This window comes from Neolamprologus brichardi, chromosome 5, assembly GCF_056152115.1.
Source record: "Neolamprologus brichardi isolate AB-2024 chromosome 5, ASM5615211v1, whole genome shotgun sequence".
NCBI lineage: Eukaryota > Metazoa > Chordata > Actinopteri > Cichliformes > Cichlidae > Neolamprologus > Neolamprologus brichardi.
In genome coordinates, this window is record NC_142108.1 from 6,173,896 (window position 1) to 6,188,625 (window position 14,730).

General features: G+C 42.9%; 1 protein-coding gene across 2 annotated transcripts; it reads right to left on the minus strand.

The window, feature by feature from the left end:
* Window positions 1-14,384, minus strand: ccdc120b (coiled-coil domain containing 120b). 2 transcript variants are annotated; one of them, XM_006784721.2, is made up of 10 exons: window positions 14,125-14,384; window positions 6,799-6,898; window positions 6,313-6,443; window positions 5,599-5,700; window positions 5,367-5,487; window positions 5,129-5,188; window positions 4,778-4,931; window positions 4,531-4,632; window positions 3,150-4,187; window positions 1-2,557 (listed from the first exon to the last, which is right to left on the minus strand). In XM_006784721.2, the coding sequence occupies exons 2-10, from the start codon at window positions 6,845-6,847 to the stop codon at window positions 2,461-2,463; spliced, it is 1,854 nt and encodes a 617-aa protein (XP_006784784.1). In that variant the 5' UTR covers window positions 6,848-6,898; window positions 14,125-14,384; the 3' UTR covers window positions 1-2,460. The 2 variants fall into 2 exon arrangements, with proteins under 2 accessions (XP_006784784.1, XP_035760793.1); XM_035904900.2 differs by having other exon boundaries at window positions 5,367-5,490.
* Window positions 14,385-14,730: the final 346 nt, after the last annotated feature.

A 14,730-nucleotide genomic window follows, 5' to 3' on the forward strand; every position in this document is an offset into this window, starting at 1 on the left:
TGACACTTTATTTAGATCTCATACATACAGAACAGAGCAGGCCTTGTTTAGCCTAACTTCATAGGCCTGGTTATAAAGAGAGAAGAAAAGAGAAAACAGCTGCACTTAAATATCTTTTCTTTTTTAAGAAATAAAGAAAATATAAAGTATAACCAAATATTAAACATATCACACAGCTTAATGACATTTTAAACATACATTACTAATTCCTGCACTGATGAGAAAGGGCTACAGTAGATGGCTACAAAACGTTATAGGTTCATAAATATAATATAGTTTGAATACATTTGCTTTAGAGCTAAATTTATATTATTTCTTTTGAACTTAGAGTACATTATATGAAAAATACCTTTATGACCCCCAGTGCACAGCAGTTTGGTCTTTGATTTCAGTCTTTAACAAGCTGGAAGGAGCTCTATGAAGCAGGAAACAGAGGATATGAACACATCAGACAGGCGTAGACACGAGGTTCATGTTCCACAGTGCGCTACAGTTTGTAACTGAGCAAAAACATCACAAGCACACACAAAAGAAAACTACATTCAGATGAGTCTGAAGATCAAATACAGAAAAAAAAAAAAGGTAAAATCATACTAAAACCATGAAAGAGACATGCTATGTTGTTACAACAATACAAATATTTTCAGTTTACTTCTTCTGGTTTCTGTAGTGTACATTGCAAAATGCTACCCAGGCTGATTGTGAAAACAATGTAATAATGCTACTGATATACAGAGATACATGACACGATGTTAAAAAAAATATTTAAAAGAAAGCAAACATGTCAAACAGATTCCTTACAAATACAAACAGCATGTATTCTCACAAAGACATTTACTGGTATGAGACCTGCTCACACCACCATTCAGTACTGCAGCGGCCCTATTCTGGTCACATGGTCATCCTCAATTTTTTATAACCAATTAAATAGTTCTCACTTGGGGGGGAAGTGGGGTTGAAGGAGTAGGGCAGGTTATTTTGATTATACTTATTATGTGGTTAGTTCGGAAAATTACATTGTTAGTATGGGAATAGAACATTAGCTTGAGACTCATCAGTACAAGCCACACTATGTACAGACCACCACCCAGACCTTCAACAGATGTTTGAAGACCAAAAAGAAAAGAAAAGAAAAACCTTCTTACTGACTGTTATCCATCTTGGTGACAATTTCATAGGGGTTAAGGCTTAAGATGTTCATAAAGTGCTCTGTATGACAATCAAATCCTCCGCAAGTGAATGCAGAAAAAAAACTGATTTGATACGAGTCATTTCTTGTCACACAGTCAAGTGCTACTGCCATACAGAAGGTCTCACTACAGCCCTAAGGTTGGTCCTAAACTGATCTAAGGTCAGCACAGAGAAGGCTACATTTATCAACCAGCACTGAGCTGAAACCCCCAAAACACCAAAATACATATGACATCATTCCAAATACCCAAACGGAGTCACACTGTGATACGCTTTAGTCTGATTTTTAAAAACTAAATCTCACAGTCTTAATACTAGCAACTTTAACCAAGGTTTAATTTTGATATTAAACATTTAGGCACTCCTGTCTGCTACACCATTACGCTACAGTTCATGGCCCACTTCACTTTTATCAAATATGAAAACTACAAATGGCTGTGACGTTAACGGCAGATGAGGACTGAAGCATGTTTCTGCGGTTTATATAATTTACAAACACACGTTCACTGGCATGTAATACGTCTCAAACGATGTGAGCTCATAACATCTTTGAATATAACATGGTTAATGAGCAATAAATTACCTCTTTAATATAACAGTTCTTTATATCTCAGAAGATACAAAATAGTACTTTACAGCTGTATATATTCTGTAAAAAAGTATATCTCGGCAGACTTTTCAGGATTAATGGAAAGGCTCTTGCCGTTCGCGTTGGACCAGAAATATTTATATGTGAAGTAGAGTATGATCATATTGGTATTAGATGCTCTGCAAGTCAGCACCCGTGTACAGCCACAAAACACTGGGGTTGACATTGATATTGGCAAAAATCAGGTATAACACAGGGAGCTTGCCCAGGCTTTTTCCAACTTTACAGCTACAGTTTGTCATTTACTTCAGTCTCTTTCTGCTGAGGTTGTCATGTTTTTCGATGCTGCTGAGGTCACATTATAATCAACTTGTGTGTGGAATTAAACTGATCAAAAGAAATAAAGGGAACACTTGAACAATTTATAACATTGACTTTTGTTGTCATTTTGAATCCAGCCTTCAGAAGGCTTTCCAACTATATTCTTCCATTATTTTGTTCTCAACAAATTACACAGTGTGTGTCATAAAGACTTTCAGTTTGAATATTTAATTCATTGAGATACAGCATGTGATTTAAGTGTTCCCTTAATTTTTGGAGTAGTATATAGGAGTCCATGTGAAGCTACACTGTTTTTGCGTATGTAGTGCATTGATGTGTGCATGAGTGCTGCTGCTGCTTCAGACCAAGGTGCCTGGGTCAGCACTGGGCTCCTTTGGAGTCACCTCTTGCATCTGTGGATCAGATGTCTCCTGATAGAGAGAGAACTCCATCGACCTGTGGGGGGGAGGTAAAACAAGTCAATATTGCACTTCCCGAAAAATTAAAAAAAATAAGAGAGGAAACAAATAAACACCACAAGAAGCATGCAGTAAAACCACTAAGAAATTAATTTTCTTAGGGTCCACAAAAAAAAGGAAAAAAAAGTGTGCAAGACTATAACAGAGCTTGGAGAGGCCCATCCTTGGAAGCAATCAGGAACAACAAAGAGTGTTGGCATGAGGATGCCAGCAGCAGGCGATAATGCTGACCAAGCCCAAAAAAATAAATAATAAAAAGAAAATAACACAGTGTCAGTTGTAAAAGAGAATGATAGATGGATTGGCTGGGGGCAGAGTGAGTGTAACAGCACCAGCATCTGTTGGAAGCATTGCTGCCAACATCTAAGAAGACAGACAAATCATCTGTAACACACAGATTTCAGTAATGCATCCATGCTGTACATGTATATGGCAACAGTAATGTTACATTTTTCTGGTGTTAATGTAAACCAACAGAAAAATTGACGTTTATTAGGCTTGTGTTTCTGCAGTGTGTATGAAGTCTAACTTGAAACATCAGCTAGTCAATCACGTTTAAAAATACTGACCTTCCATGGAGAGGGTGACCATGGAAGCTGGCTGACTGGGGTATCTGAGGCCTTTGGAGGTTAGTTGGTTCACCTTGAACAGACTGGGCCTGGTGCACCAGTGGGTGTGGGTGTGAAAGACGAGAGATCCCTGCCTCGTGACCCTTTGGGGCAGCAGTAGGATAGCCAAGAGCATTCCTCAGGTACCAGTCTCTAAGGCCCTCCAGAGCCAGGGCTTTATGCAGGCTTCTTGTTGAGTCTTCTGGAGTAGGAAGAGAAAACTGTGGGGGTCTGCGGTTGAAGGAGGGACCAGACAAATCAGTCTGGTAAGGGTGAAGGTTGGGAATGGACGATGTGGTGGTTCCAGAAACAGGAAGGGGGGACTCGTACGCTGATAGTAGAATTGCATCTTGGGGATGTTGCTGCAAAGGAATAAAAGGTCCACAAGATTTGGTTCTGGTGACCTTGACCCTGCGTAGTTCAGCTTGGGATCCTCTAAGGACCATGGGACTGTAGGGAGGTGCAGCACTGGGAAGGTGCACCTGGGAATGGGAAAATCCATTGGCATGGGGAGGCACTGCTGCAGTGGATGAGCGAGGGGAGGACATGTCTTGCCAGATCCTTCCTGTGGACTGGTACAGATGGTGCTGCACTTGCATCCTCTGCTGTTTTCCCCAGATGTAGTCCATCAAAAGTTCGTTGTAGCCACCGCTTGCTCCCCTGCCACCCATAGACAGACGCATTTTGACTTGCTCAACAGAGCTGTCCACATGCCCCTCGGGGCTGCCCAAGTGAATATGCCGCAGTTTTCCATCTGTCAGCGTCTCCGAACTCTTGTAGGGCCCTCCTCTCTGCGGCATGCCGTTTCTAGGGGCTGGGTCGTCTGGTAGGCTCGATCTGTCCAGCAGGGCCTCAGAGCTGTTGCTGCGCCTGGCTCGGGAGCTGTACGGACAGCTGCGGCGGTCAGAGGAAGAACCTTCTTGAGCCAGCGGAATCATGTATGGCACATCCAGGCTGCCAGACCACTGTTTCAGCCCGTTTCCACCAGATGCATCTGACCTAAGATATGAGCACAGCAAATGAGCACAGCAGCAGCGCAAAGTAATCAGAGAGGAAACTAAAGAACTTTAGATACAGCAGAGTGAGTGATAGCAGCGTTAAGCTAATTCATGTAACTGAATTTTACAGAAAAGTTACTTTTTATAAAAGGAACATTTTTTATGCCTAAAGTCCAAAAAATTAAAAACCTTTGCTGGTAGCTGAATTTGGCACTAATCGCTGTTACAACCTGAAGTCTCTGTCTTCATTTGGCTAAGTCATTAAGCCATTTCCAACCATACAGTTATGACAGGAGGAGGGAGGTGTGCAGCATCAGACAGAAGCAGCCCAGTTCACAGATTACCTGACATGAACGCTGATGGGAGCAGTTCGGGCCAACATAGGAGTTGCTGGAACGCTTCTGCCTTCAACGTTAGAAGCACTTCTAGGTAAAGAGTGAGTTGGGCTGTGGAAGAAAACCAAAAAACAAAGAATCACAAGATGCATATAGCATTTGTAACCCACACAATCCTGATCATTTACTTTTGTGTGCTTATGCTGTGAATGTAACAGAGCAGGCAGGCTGCACAGGGTCACCTTAAGACACACACCTAACAGAGCTAGTGACAGAGTTGCGCCGTGTCCTCATCTCGTAATAAATCTCCACTGGGGATAGCTTCCTGCTGATTCTGTGGTCAGGGCTGCCTGCAGTAAGTCGCGGCTGAGACAGAGATCGCTGGTCGGCAGCCACGCTCGGTGAAGACTCTGTAGGAGGAAGAACAACAAATCCTCTTTTGATGTAGTCAACTTTCAATAAAAGCCTTAAAAGTGAAAAATGTGTGCAACTTTTGGTGCAGAGCATTAATAACACTGCATATTCTCATGATTTAAGAATGATGTTGGGTCAGAGGTTCAGTTATTTCTTTGGTGAATGTGGATACACACGGAGACTGTTGACTCACCATTGTCATGGGATGTTGAATCTGACATGGAGCTGGTACTCTCTGACATGACAGTGTCCTCTGAAACACAAAGGATATAGGTCGTAGGCAAAGCAGCATGACACCTGGTGGCTTAGGTAAACAAAAATGCAAAAGTGCAAAGATGACGTTTTCAGCATCGTGCTATTATTATTGTGTAGCTTTTGGGGGGGGGGGGGTTAAGTGTGCAGGTGTGGGATTAGTTGCCATGGTACCGTACCTGTGTGACAGCCCCGATGGACCGTTCTTTTGCTATTTGGAACGTTTCGGTCTGATTCCGAGTGTCTGTACAGAGCACCCGTGAAGATGGCTTTCATCTGCTTTCTTTGGGCAGCCTCATCCTGCTGCCAGGGAAAGTCACCCATGTTAGACTGAGTATACACACACACACACACATACAAAACGGTACAGCTACTGCGTAAACACAATTGATATTCAAGGTGCTGACTTACCTCTGCCTTGGCAATGGGCGCTAGGCCAGCTCTCCGCTGCACCAGCGGGGGTTTCTCTCCTGTCTCCAATGGGAAAGCACGTGGCAATTTCCCAGTCAGCTCCTGCAGAGGACATCGATTAGCCCCCAGTTACTGAAATCCTTCTCACTGGCCACTGAGGTGCAAACTGTTTCATAAAGTGATAACCATTTAACGGATTACTTTAAGTCTCTTTAAAAAAATTCCTTAAATGGTCTAGATATGGCACGAGATATGCCAGCAATAATTTGGCTGCGTTTAGCATTTACCTCTAAAGCAGAACCATAACTCTGCAGTTGAGAAGTGCTTCAGATGTCTAAGTAAGCTACACTGACAACAGAGCAGACAACTTCTGAATCGATAAATAGGCACACAGATAGAATGAGTCACCATCCAGCTGAAAACAGGGACGTGTTGAACAGCTGTTAAAGAAAAGCTGAGGCAGCTGCGGATTCATTAACATGCACTGACAGGCTCTCAGAAGCAAGCAAGCAAAGATTTTGTCTGTGAAAAATATCCCATTTTCAACAAGTTGTTAGCTGCAGCTGAGCTCAGATGTTCACGTTTAGTCTCATTTTTACAGAAGACTTAAATTTGCCGTTAAACCACACTGCAGCTATCCTCTCATCGCTCGAGGTATACGGAGAGAGAATCTAAGCTGAGCTGCGTTTCGAAGATGAAGCGAGATCGACTCACAGCTTCCTGCAAACAGACTTGTTTGAGCTCTCCCACTCTGGCGTTGAGGAGAGCCTCCAAGGCCTGCTTCCTCTCTTGCAGAGTTGCGATCCTCTCAGCCTGCAGCTTGCCATCCTGGCAGCCTTGAACATCTAGGAGGCACAACGCATGAAAGTCACTTTTGGGCACGGTGAAATTCAGATGTGGACTCAAACTGGCAGTGATTTCATTAAAAACGCAATCTTGTGGGTTATGTTTATACTGTATCACAGTGTCGTGTTTGTGAAGGTGTCAGTTCTCAGAGTGCTCTGATAAGATTTTCTGGCAGCTGTAGTGGCAGCATGTGAACAAAGGGTCTTCACAAAGACAGATGTTTTTTCAGCTGGCAGTTCCCTAGAGAAAAAACTGTCAGGAAAACAAGCAAGCTGATGGTTTCTCAAGCCTTTTCAGACTTGCCCACAGATGGAAGTGTGAATCCTTACACTGTGAGAAGTCATCATTACTCACCAGGAGCCCCCAAACCCATGGATGTGATCAGATGTCCTTTGACCTCCATGTGATGTAATTCTGGGGACTTTACAATTCACGCTCTCAGCCACACCCTCACCTGAGAAAGAGATGAAGGTTTAAAATGTATCATTAGCCAGCTTTGTGTTATCTGGAGGTACAAGACACAAATATTTTAGAACTCTGCCAAAAACTTGTTTCAAATATACCCAAATGTGAGCCAGTACACTGGACTTATGTGAGTAGTCAAGTAAATCAAATGGGCTGATTCTTATATAGCGCTTTTCTACTCTCCTGGAGCGTTTATATGCCACATTCACCGAAGCTGTTTTCTATGCTTTTTAACTAACATTCATACTCCGGTGGATGCATCAGAGAGCAACTTGGGGTTAGTATCTTGCCCAAGGATATTTGGCATTCAGACTCAGGTAGCCAGGGATCAAACCACCAACCTTCCAATCAGTAGACTGACCTGCTCTACCTCCTGAGCTACATCCAAACACTAAAACTAATTTTTCGGTTCAAGTAACATGAAGTAACTGTAACTGAGCACTGGAAGTAGCAGCCACAGCACATACATACATACATACATACATACACATACACATATATGTATAATAACAAAAAAAAAGCATTCGATCAGATGGCACAAGGCTCCACCAGGGGGCGCTGCTGTCCCTCTGCTCAGGTACTTAAAAACTGTATCACTAAATACAAGTTAGTTTCTGTAACAACAGACTTGTGGGAGAATATTTGACTCAGAAAGATAAAAGACAAAAAAATGTCTTAGATCAAAAAAAAAAAAAAGGCACCAGGTGATAGCAACTATTTAAATGAAACCACAATAAACCCAGTTATGATGAGTATGCAAGATTATAAATTTAGGATTTAATGAGTTCTAGAGAACATTTTGCGAGTAAGTTCATCTACAGTCCAAACATATCTTGTAGACTAGGCCTTCTGAAAGTGAGTAATACTCTAAATACTCCAAAATTAGCCCTTGGATGCAATTAGTAGCCAATTAATTTGCAAAGAGAAGGAAAATGAGACGAGATAAGTAGCATTAATAATGTATGGACAGATACAGAGGGAGAAATCTAATCCCTGTGTGTTTCATGGCTCACAAGCTCAAAGCTACCATCACAAAAAAAAGCAAGAGAAACAGAGCCAGAAGCAAAGTGTTGGAATAAGTAACAAAGGCGGCGAAGAATGCAATCAGTGGCATTTCCTCCAAGCGACTGTCATAAATATCAAGGTTCACACAAAATTCACATCATTTTAAAACGTCTACATATAATCATCTATTTATCTGTTGAGAAGGAACAACAGATAATCTGGGGGGGGGAAGTAAGACATGTATTGTTTTTACTAAACTGTTGCAGGTGAGCCACGGTTCATACACTCTCTTCTACATAATGGAGGTTCATTACAAACAAAGCCTCTTCCCTAATGCCCAGTAGAGACTTGACATCCAAAAATAGCGATCGTGTTTTCTGCCAAAACCTCTCGCTCGGCGTTGCTCACAAATCGCTGCCGTAAATAAGCATCCTGCTGTCTTCTTGCCAGTCGAGTAAATCATAAAACGGCTCCATTCAGCCCACAAATCTAGATGGAAGGCCTCAAGGGCTGGATCAGAATTACCATTTCCAAAGATTGCTTCTGCCAGTGTCCCATCTTTCAAAAGGAAACATTTATCTATCAGTTAGTCTGAGCAGCTGTCTCAGAGCTCTGCTCAGATTTTTGGCCTTTTTTAGGCCAGAAACATTAGAGTTCTGTTTTCCTGCCTCAAACAACACGACGCTCACTTTCTGTGAAGACATACTTGAAATACTTCCAGAGTTTGCGTTGGCTCCTGTTCTGGAAGTGAACCAGTAAGTGCTGTTTGCTCCCGTACATGCGAAAACCCCCGCGTGCTTGACCTCCCATTGACAGACAAACAGGAGCCTTTCACACAAGCAAGTGGCAGACAAAAGCTCGTCACATGAATCTTGTTACACAAAAACGAGTTCACGATGATTAAATTTTCAGTTAATCTAATACACCAAGTGGGATTTTCACCTGGGAGTGTACAAGGCAGTGTCATGTTTGTTCTTTGTTGAACAGCCGAACAGTAAACCCACAGAGAGAAGCAGTCGAGAGGAGACTGAGACATTTGGTATTCATCTGGACTGTCGCTGGGCAGCTGGAGCCAAAAGGCTGCCATGCCCCTAAGAATGGCTTTGTCTAGCAACCAAAACATTTCCAAGGAAATTCAGTGCAATCCCCCCCTTTTTGTTTTTGTTAAACAAAACTAAATGTGCCCACTCTGTCATCATAAAAACACTAAAACCTCAGTCCTCAGTGCAGATATCACTGGTTCATCTTTGCTACTATAACAATACATCTCACACTTCCTTACAATGAGCATCCTAGCAAGAAATAACACATTCTTCCTCTTACTTAGATAAAGTTTAATTCCTAAGCAAGCTGCATTTAATTTATGTAGTGAAGAAGGAATTCAGTGCCACATAAATTGGTGACACCAAATCATGAAATAGTGTGTGAAATAATCCGTTCTGTTTCTGTTATGCAGTTGAATAGTAGCTGAAATATGGCAGACACGTGTTTTGGCAGCGCATTATGATGACAAATTGAAGACCTCAGTCAAAGTGACCGTAATGAAAATGGGTTTGAAACTTTCAGTATCATTTTTTTGTGTAATTATTTCACAAATGGATAATTTTCTCACTTATTTGTAATTGTTAATGTCAGGTTGTTTCTTCAGAGTAATGTCTTTGAGCAAAAATTCAAATCATTCTGCAATGGCCCCTTTCTGTGTTATGTGCTTATATTTTGTAACTGTACCATTAGTTTTGTCCACAGCAAGCCACAAACCAACAAGTACATTTGCTTTACTTTGAAATAATAGGAATAACTGTACATTCCAGCTTATTACATTCGGGTGAAACCCACCTGATAACCTCCAGTTATTTAGACTTGTGGGTAAAAGCAGCCTATTATGGGAGGGTTAGCAGACATGGCTAACAAATACCTTTTAAAGACCTTTATTCACCATCCCTTACCCACCTAAATGACATCTATGAAATGTTTGTTGGCTGGTTGTAGGCTACTCCTCCCTGAGGTAATCGTGTAGTCCAACCACAAGTTTTCAAATTTAAAAGTAGTTATCCATTTGTGAAGTATTCAAAAAAGAAAAAAGAAAAACAAGTTTCAAGCCCATTTTACATTTGATTAATTTTCCATCCACCAATCCAAATTACTACTGCTTTTCAAAGCTGCAGTCTTGAGTGAGAGGTGGGGGTCACCATCACATCCACACGTAGATGCAGTTTTGAATCGCTGAGCTAAGCGGAAGGTTTGAACTTGGCACCATCACATCTCAGAAAAAAGTTTCTAATAGCACCACTGTGTCTCCCTTGATTCATTCTACTGATGCACACTGAGCAAGGAAGTTCAAAGCATTACATTCTGCTCTTCATACCCCTCCCCCCCCACCCCCACCCCTTTAGGGCAAAATATACCATCAGCATCTAAAGACAAAGTCACAGCTATAAGTCGTAGCATTGCAGCAATTCTTCAACAAAGACATCCAGACTAATCTAACGCGATTACACCTCCTGTCGCTATGGGCCTCATGTGTACGAATAGCGTTTTACTGCTTTTTATCCCAAATTTTCCTGCTGTTCAGCAGTGGTTGAACCTACAGTGCATCTTATTATAAAAGTGTTTATAACTACAGAAAGAGAATGGAAAGACGCCACAATGGGGCTATGGTTAAAACACCATAGCAGTAATCACTGTGTAATAGCAGCTAGAGAAAAGGTGAAGACCAGTTGCAACAGATCCACCATGGCCACTCTTAACAGATAACACACCTGAGGGGATCAGCTGCATCACTACCTTAAGTTAAGTGCCAGCTTTGTAAACACCTGCTGTGCAGAGGCACAGGTGTGACAATACAGGACTGCAACACCCTTCAGGGGGAAGCATGAGTGAGATGGTAAATGCACTACTACATGAACCCTTTTCCCGACATGACATACGTCTGATGCTTTTTTCCAGCACTTTCTATCACCCACAAAGGACTAGAGCATCTTGCCCAAAGACACTTTAACATGCAGACTGGAGTAGCTCAGAATTGAACCACAGACCTTCTGATTAACAGACGACAACAACCTCCTGAACCACAGCCGCCCTCACAGAATCTGAGGAGATATAGATTTTAAACACCACAGCTTCAAACACGTGTTGGCCGAGCATGCGTATGGGCTGTGGATGGTGGTACAGATAGCACTGAAGGAACCGTGTAGATTAAAACATGAGCCGTGCGATGAGAGCGAGCTGCCCCTGCGCAGCTCGTATCACTCAAATGCAAATCGAGGAAGAGTTTAATATTCTAGACGGGCTAAACACTGAAGCCCGTACCGTAGCTCTGATCCTCCTGTGTCCACACAAGGAGCCATAATGCTCTCTCTTCAGCTTAGAAGCGATGCATATTAGCTTGAAATATTCACAGCAAAGCTACATTCCTACAGGCAACAGTTTTATGCGTCGTCTCCCTTGATAAACACGATGGCTCTCGGCTCTTAAACAGATTCACTCTCTCTCTACTGTCAGCTTTCATGTGGCCCAGGAGTCCTGGGAACAGGAAAAGTTATTATTGAGAATTTATAATACACATATTCAAGACTTAAAACTGCAAGTCTTAATACAGTGCGGCAGGAGCTTTTGCAGCACCACCATATGCTGCACAGCAGGTTTATTGGTCTCTTTCAACAGGCGGCTGTGGTATAAAGGAGCAGCTGAAACCCCACCTCCAGCTAACTATGGGCAGGTGAGGCCAGCAGCCCTCATGTTGACCGCTGGTGTTGACACAGCTGCTGCTGTTGTCAACTTACACATGTGAACCAGAGAAAGATTACAACTACACAGCTCCTGTTAGGCTAGCATGAGGATCCCCCGTTGGTTCCTGAGAAGTTAATAGGCAGCAGACAGTTAAAAACTACAGTTTGCACCACTGTCTGTGTCAGTTGTTACAAAGCAGTGCCTCACTGCTTCCACTGGTGCACCAGGACAGCATTTCTCCTGTCTAAAGCCATACTGATCTAATCTATAGGAGAACAGTAATGCAACTCCCAAACATTGACTATCAGACCCCAAGGACCCTGTAGAGCCATTGGTGAGATTTGCTGGTGAGGATGGGAGTAGAAATGTAAGGAGGAAGATGTAATTTATGATTCAACAAAGAAGAGATTGGACAAGGTCAGACATACGGCTGATTCAGAGCTGCCTCCACCTGAACAACCCCTACAACTGTGGATGGAGGGCTTATGCAGGGTTTAGGTGACCCTCCAACCAACCCCGCGCACCAATGTGATCTCTTCGTTTTGCTCTCTACATCCATGAAATACTGATTTATAATGCACTTATCAGCACAAGGCAGGGCAGCTTAGCCAAGGCTGACCAATCGTATAGCTCGTCCTCTCTCCCTCCCCGGGCCTTGATGCTCACCTTTGTACGTTTGACACAACTACCACAGGCAAAACAAAGCAAAGCCCAGTGATTGCTATCCACCTGGATTCCGCTAAGCTGAGGTTGGAGGAGAGGAGGGTGGAGTAATAAAGAAAGGAATGTGACTCTAATGTCCGAGGGGATTATTGCTATACATTTTTCCTTTGCTCTGTAACACCTGGAGGGATTTCTGTATGTCCAACGCTGTTTTTATGCTCTGTGCCTTGCTCTAATCCACTTTGCTGATTCTGGAAAAAGTTCAGTGCTTTTGTTTCGCTCAGACTTATGAAGTGCAGCCACAGCAGCCACGCCATTACATTCAATATTTACACACTAAAGGACCTTGATCTGATTCTTTTGTGTTTTGAAGAAAAGTAGGTGAATACGCTCCCCCATCTGTAGTACTACAGTCGCTTGATCAGACTTTATTCCTTGCTTCTAGCAACAAGATACTTTAGATGAAGCTAAATGTTTCTCATTTTGACTCTATGTGCTAGTAAGAAGTAGTGAAATAACTAGAACCAGATCAAGCAGCCAGTGTTTCTTTTCACACTCTGTACTTAACGTGCATGTTTTGTCAGTTACCTACTACAGAACTACACATTCAAATTTGTGTCAGCCCATGTCTTAAGGGGATTGTTTAAAAAAAAAAGAAAAAATATTGTAACCTTGATGCAATGGTATTAAATTGTATTAAAAAATGCAACTGTGACAAAGCTATCTGGGTCAAAGTCTACGTCCATGGAATGTGACTGAACTGTACTGAAACACAACAGCCAAAGGGAGTGCTTTGTACTGTACGGACGAACAGAAACACTAACATGACTGGTTTCATCCTAATCCCTGTGATCAAGAGGAAACTGAGCATGAGAATGGTCTCCCAGCACACCAACCCCTTCGCTTGTAAATGTCCTGTCCCTGCACTAACAACTGTAAATAAAAAAGGAGCAATGAGCATAAGGCTTCAAAGGAAAACCCTGTTGTAAAAAAACAGAGGTGTTTCCCAGAAACGCCAAAAGGTGGACTACAGTGACTCGCTGTAAAAGGCACCAACACATTTTTACGAGCCCACCCCACCAAAAGGGATCCTGACGGACAGGCTCGCTCAGGGATCTGTTAATAATAGGAGTTTAACGCTGCTGCATGTGACCGAGCAGTATTAATAAATGAGAGGAGTGAAGCAATAAGGCCCAGGAGACGGCAGTAACAAGATGTTCCGGTCTGGGTTTTTTTTTGCTCCATAACAATGCAGCAACAGGGGAGAAGTTATGCATTCCCGGGAAGCTTGGCACACATTTGCACTCCTTTAAAAATTGAATTTGAGACGTTCTTGCAGTTCTGCCACCCCCTGCCTCCTGACGAGCGTGCCACACAAACGACCCGTTGCACTGTTTTGTGGCACAACGCGTACACAAACGCAAGGCTCTCACTTGATGCGGTCCTTGCATTCATCGTACGGACATGTGATTTGGCTCAGCATAAAGCACGCGTTCGCACATCCAGTCTGCGCTGATCCCCGCATCTGCATAGCCGTTGCAGACGGCGGCGCACCGGCTGATAATGAAACGCACCGGACTCATTATGGAAGCGATAACACATCGCAGGTGTGTCACAGCCCGCCACGATGACAAACGTCTTTTCACACGAGCTAAATGCGTGAACAGATGCGAGGACGTCTTGCGGACTCGCGTTTAGGCCGATGCATTTCATTTTATAGAGAATATCTCATTTTTTTAAAAAGCCGTACTGGTAGCTATTAATTAATACGCCCATTTAGGATGGAAAGGGACATATTGGAGCAGAATCCCCTCTTACCAGAGAGCATGACTGATGCCTTGCGAGGTCTCCATGGTTCTCTGGAGCGAAAGCAGGGGGAGGAAAATCATTCCTGCTTGTTTTTATTGGCAAAATGTGCGGAGATCCACGGAAAAGAGCTGCCCGTTCATGATGCTTCACTATCCCAATTGTAATTCACCAGCAGCCTCGCGACCTCCGCTGCGTCGGAGCTCTGCGCATCTCAACAGACCTGCTTTCTGCACGGCATGAAAACGCTCTCTTTCACACAGCCAGCTGACTCCAACACGACCACAGCGACGATGCCCCTCCCCAGATGGTACATGCCTTCAATGTGCGCCACTCGATCCGCTAATAAGAATGTAACCCAGGTGTTGCACAGTAGCGTGGATTCATGTGCAGCATTCAAGGTAACCCTCTCCAAACCCCCAAGAGACTTTTCCAGATTTAAAAATTGATAAGTTCAACTCGAAAAATTAAAATAGTCGCTTTAGTTTTACTGCTTTCTATGTCAGAGATAAATTGGACAGCACCATACCAAATTATAGCAGCCCAACATGGCTTTTTAATGGGAAGTTTATTGCGTTCTTCCATCCTTAATTCCATAACTTCAGTAGTAATAAACGT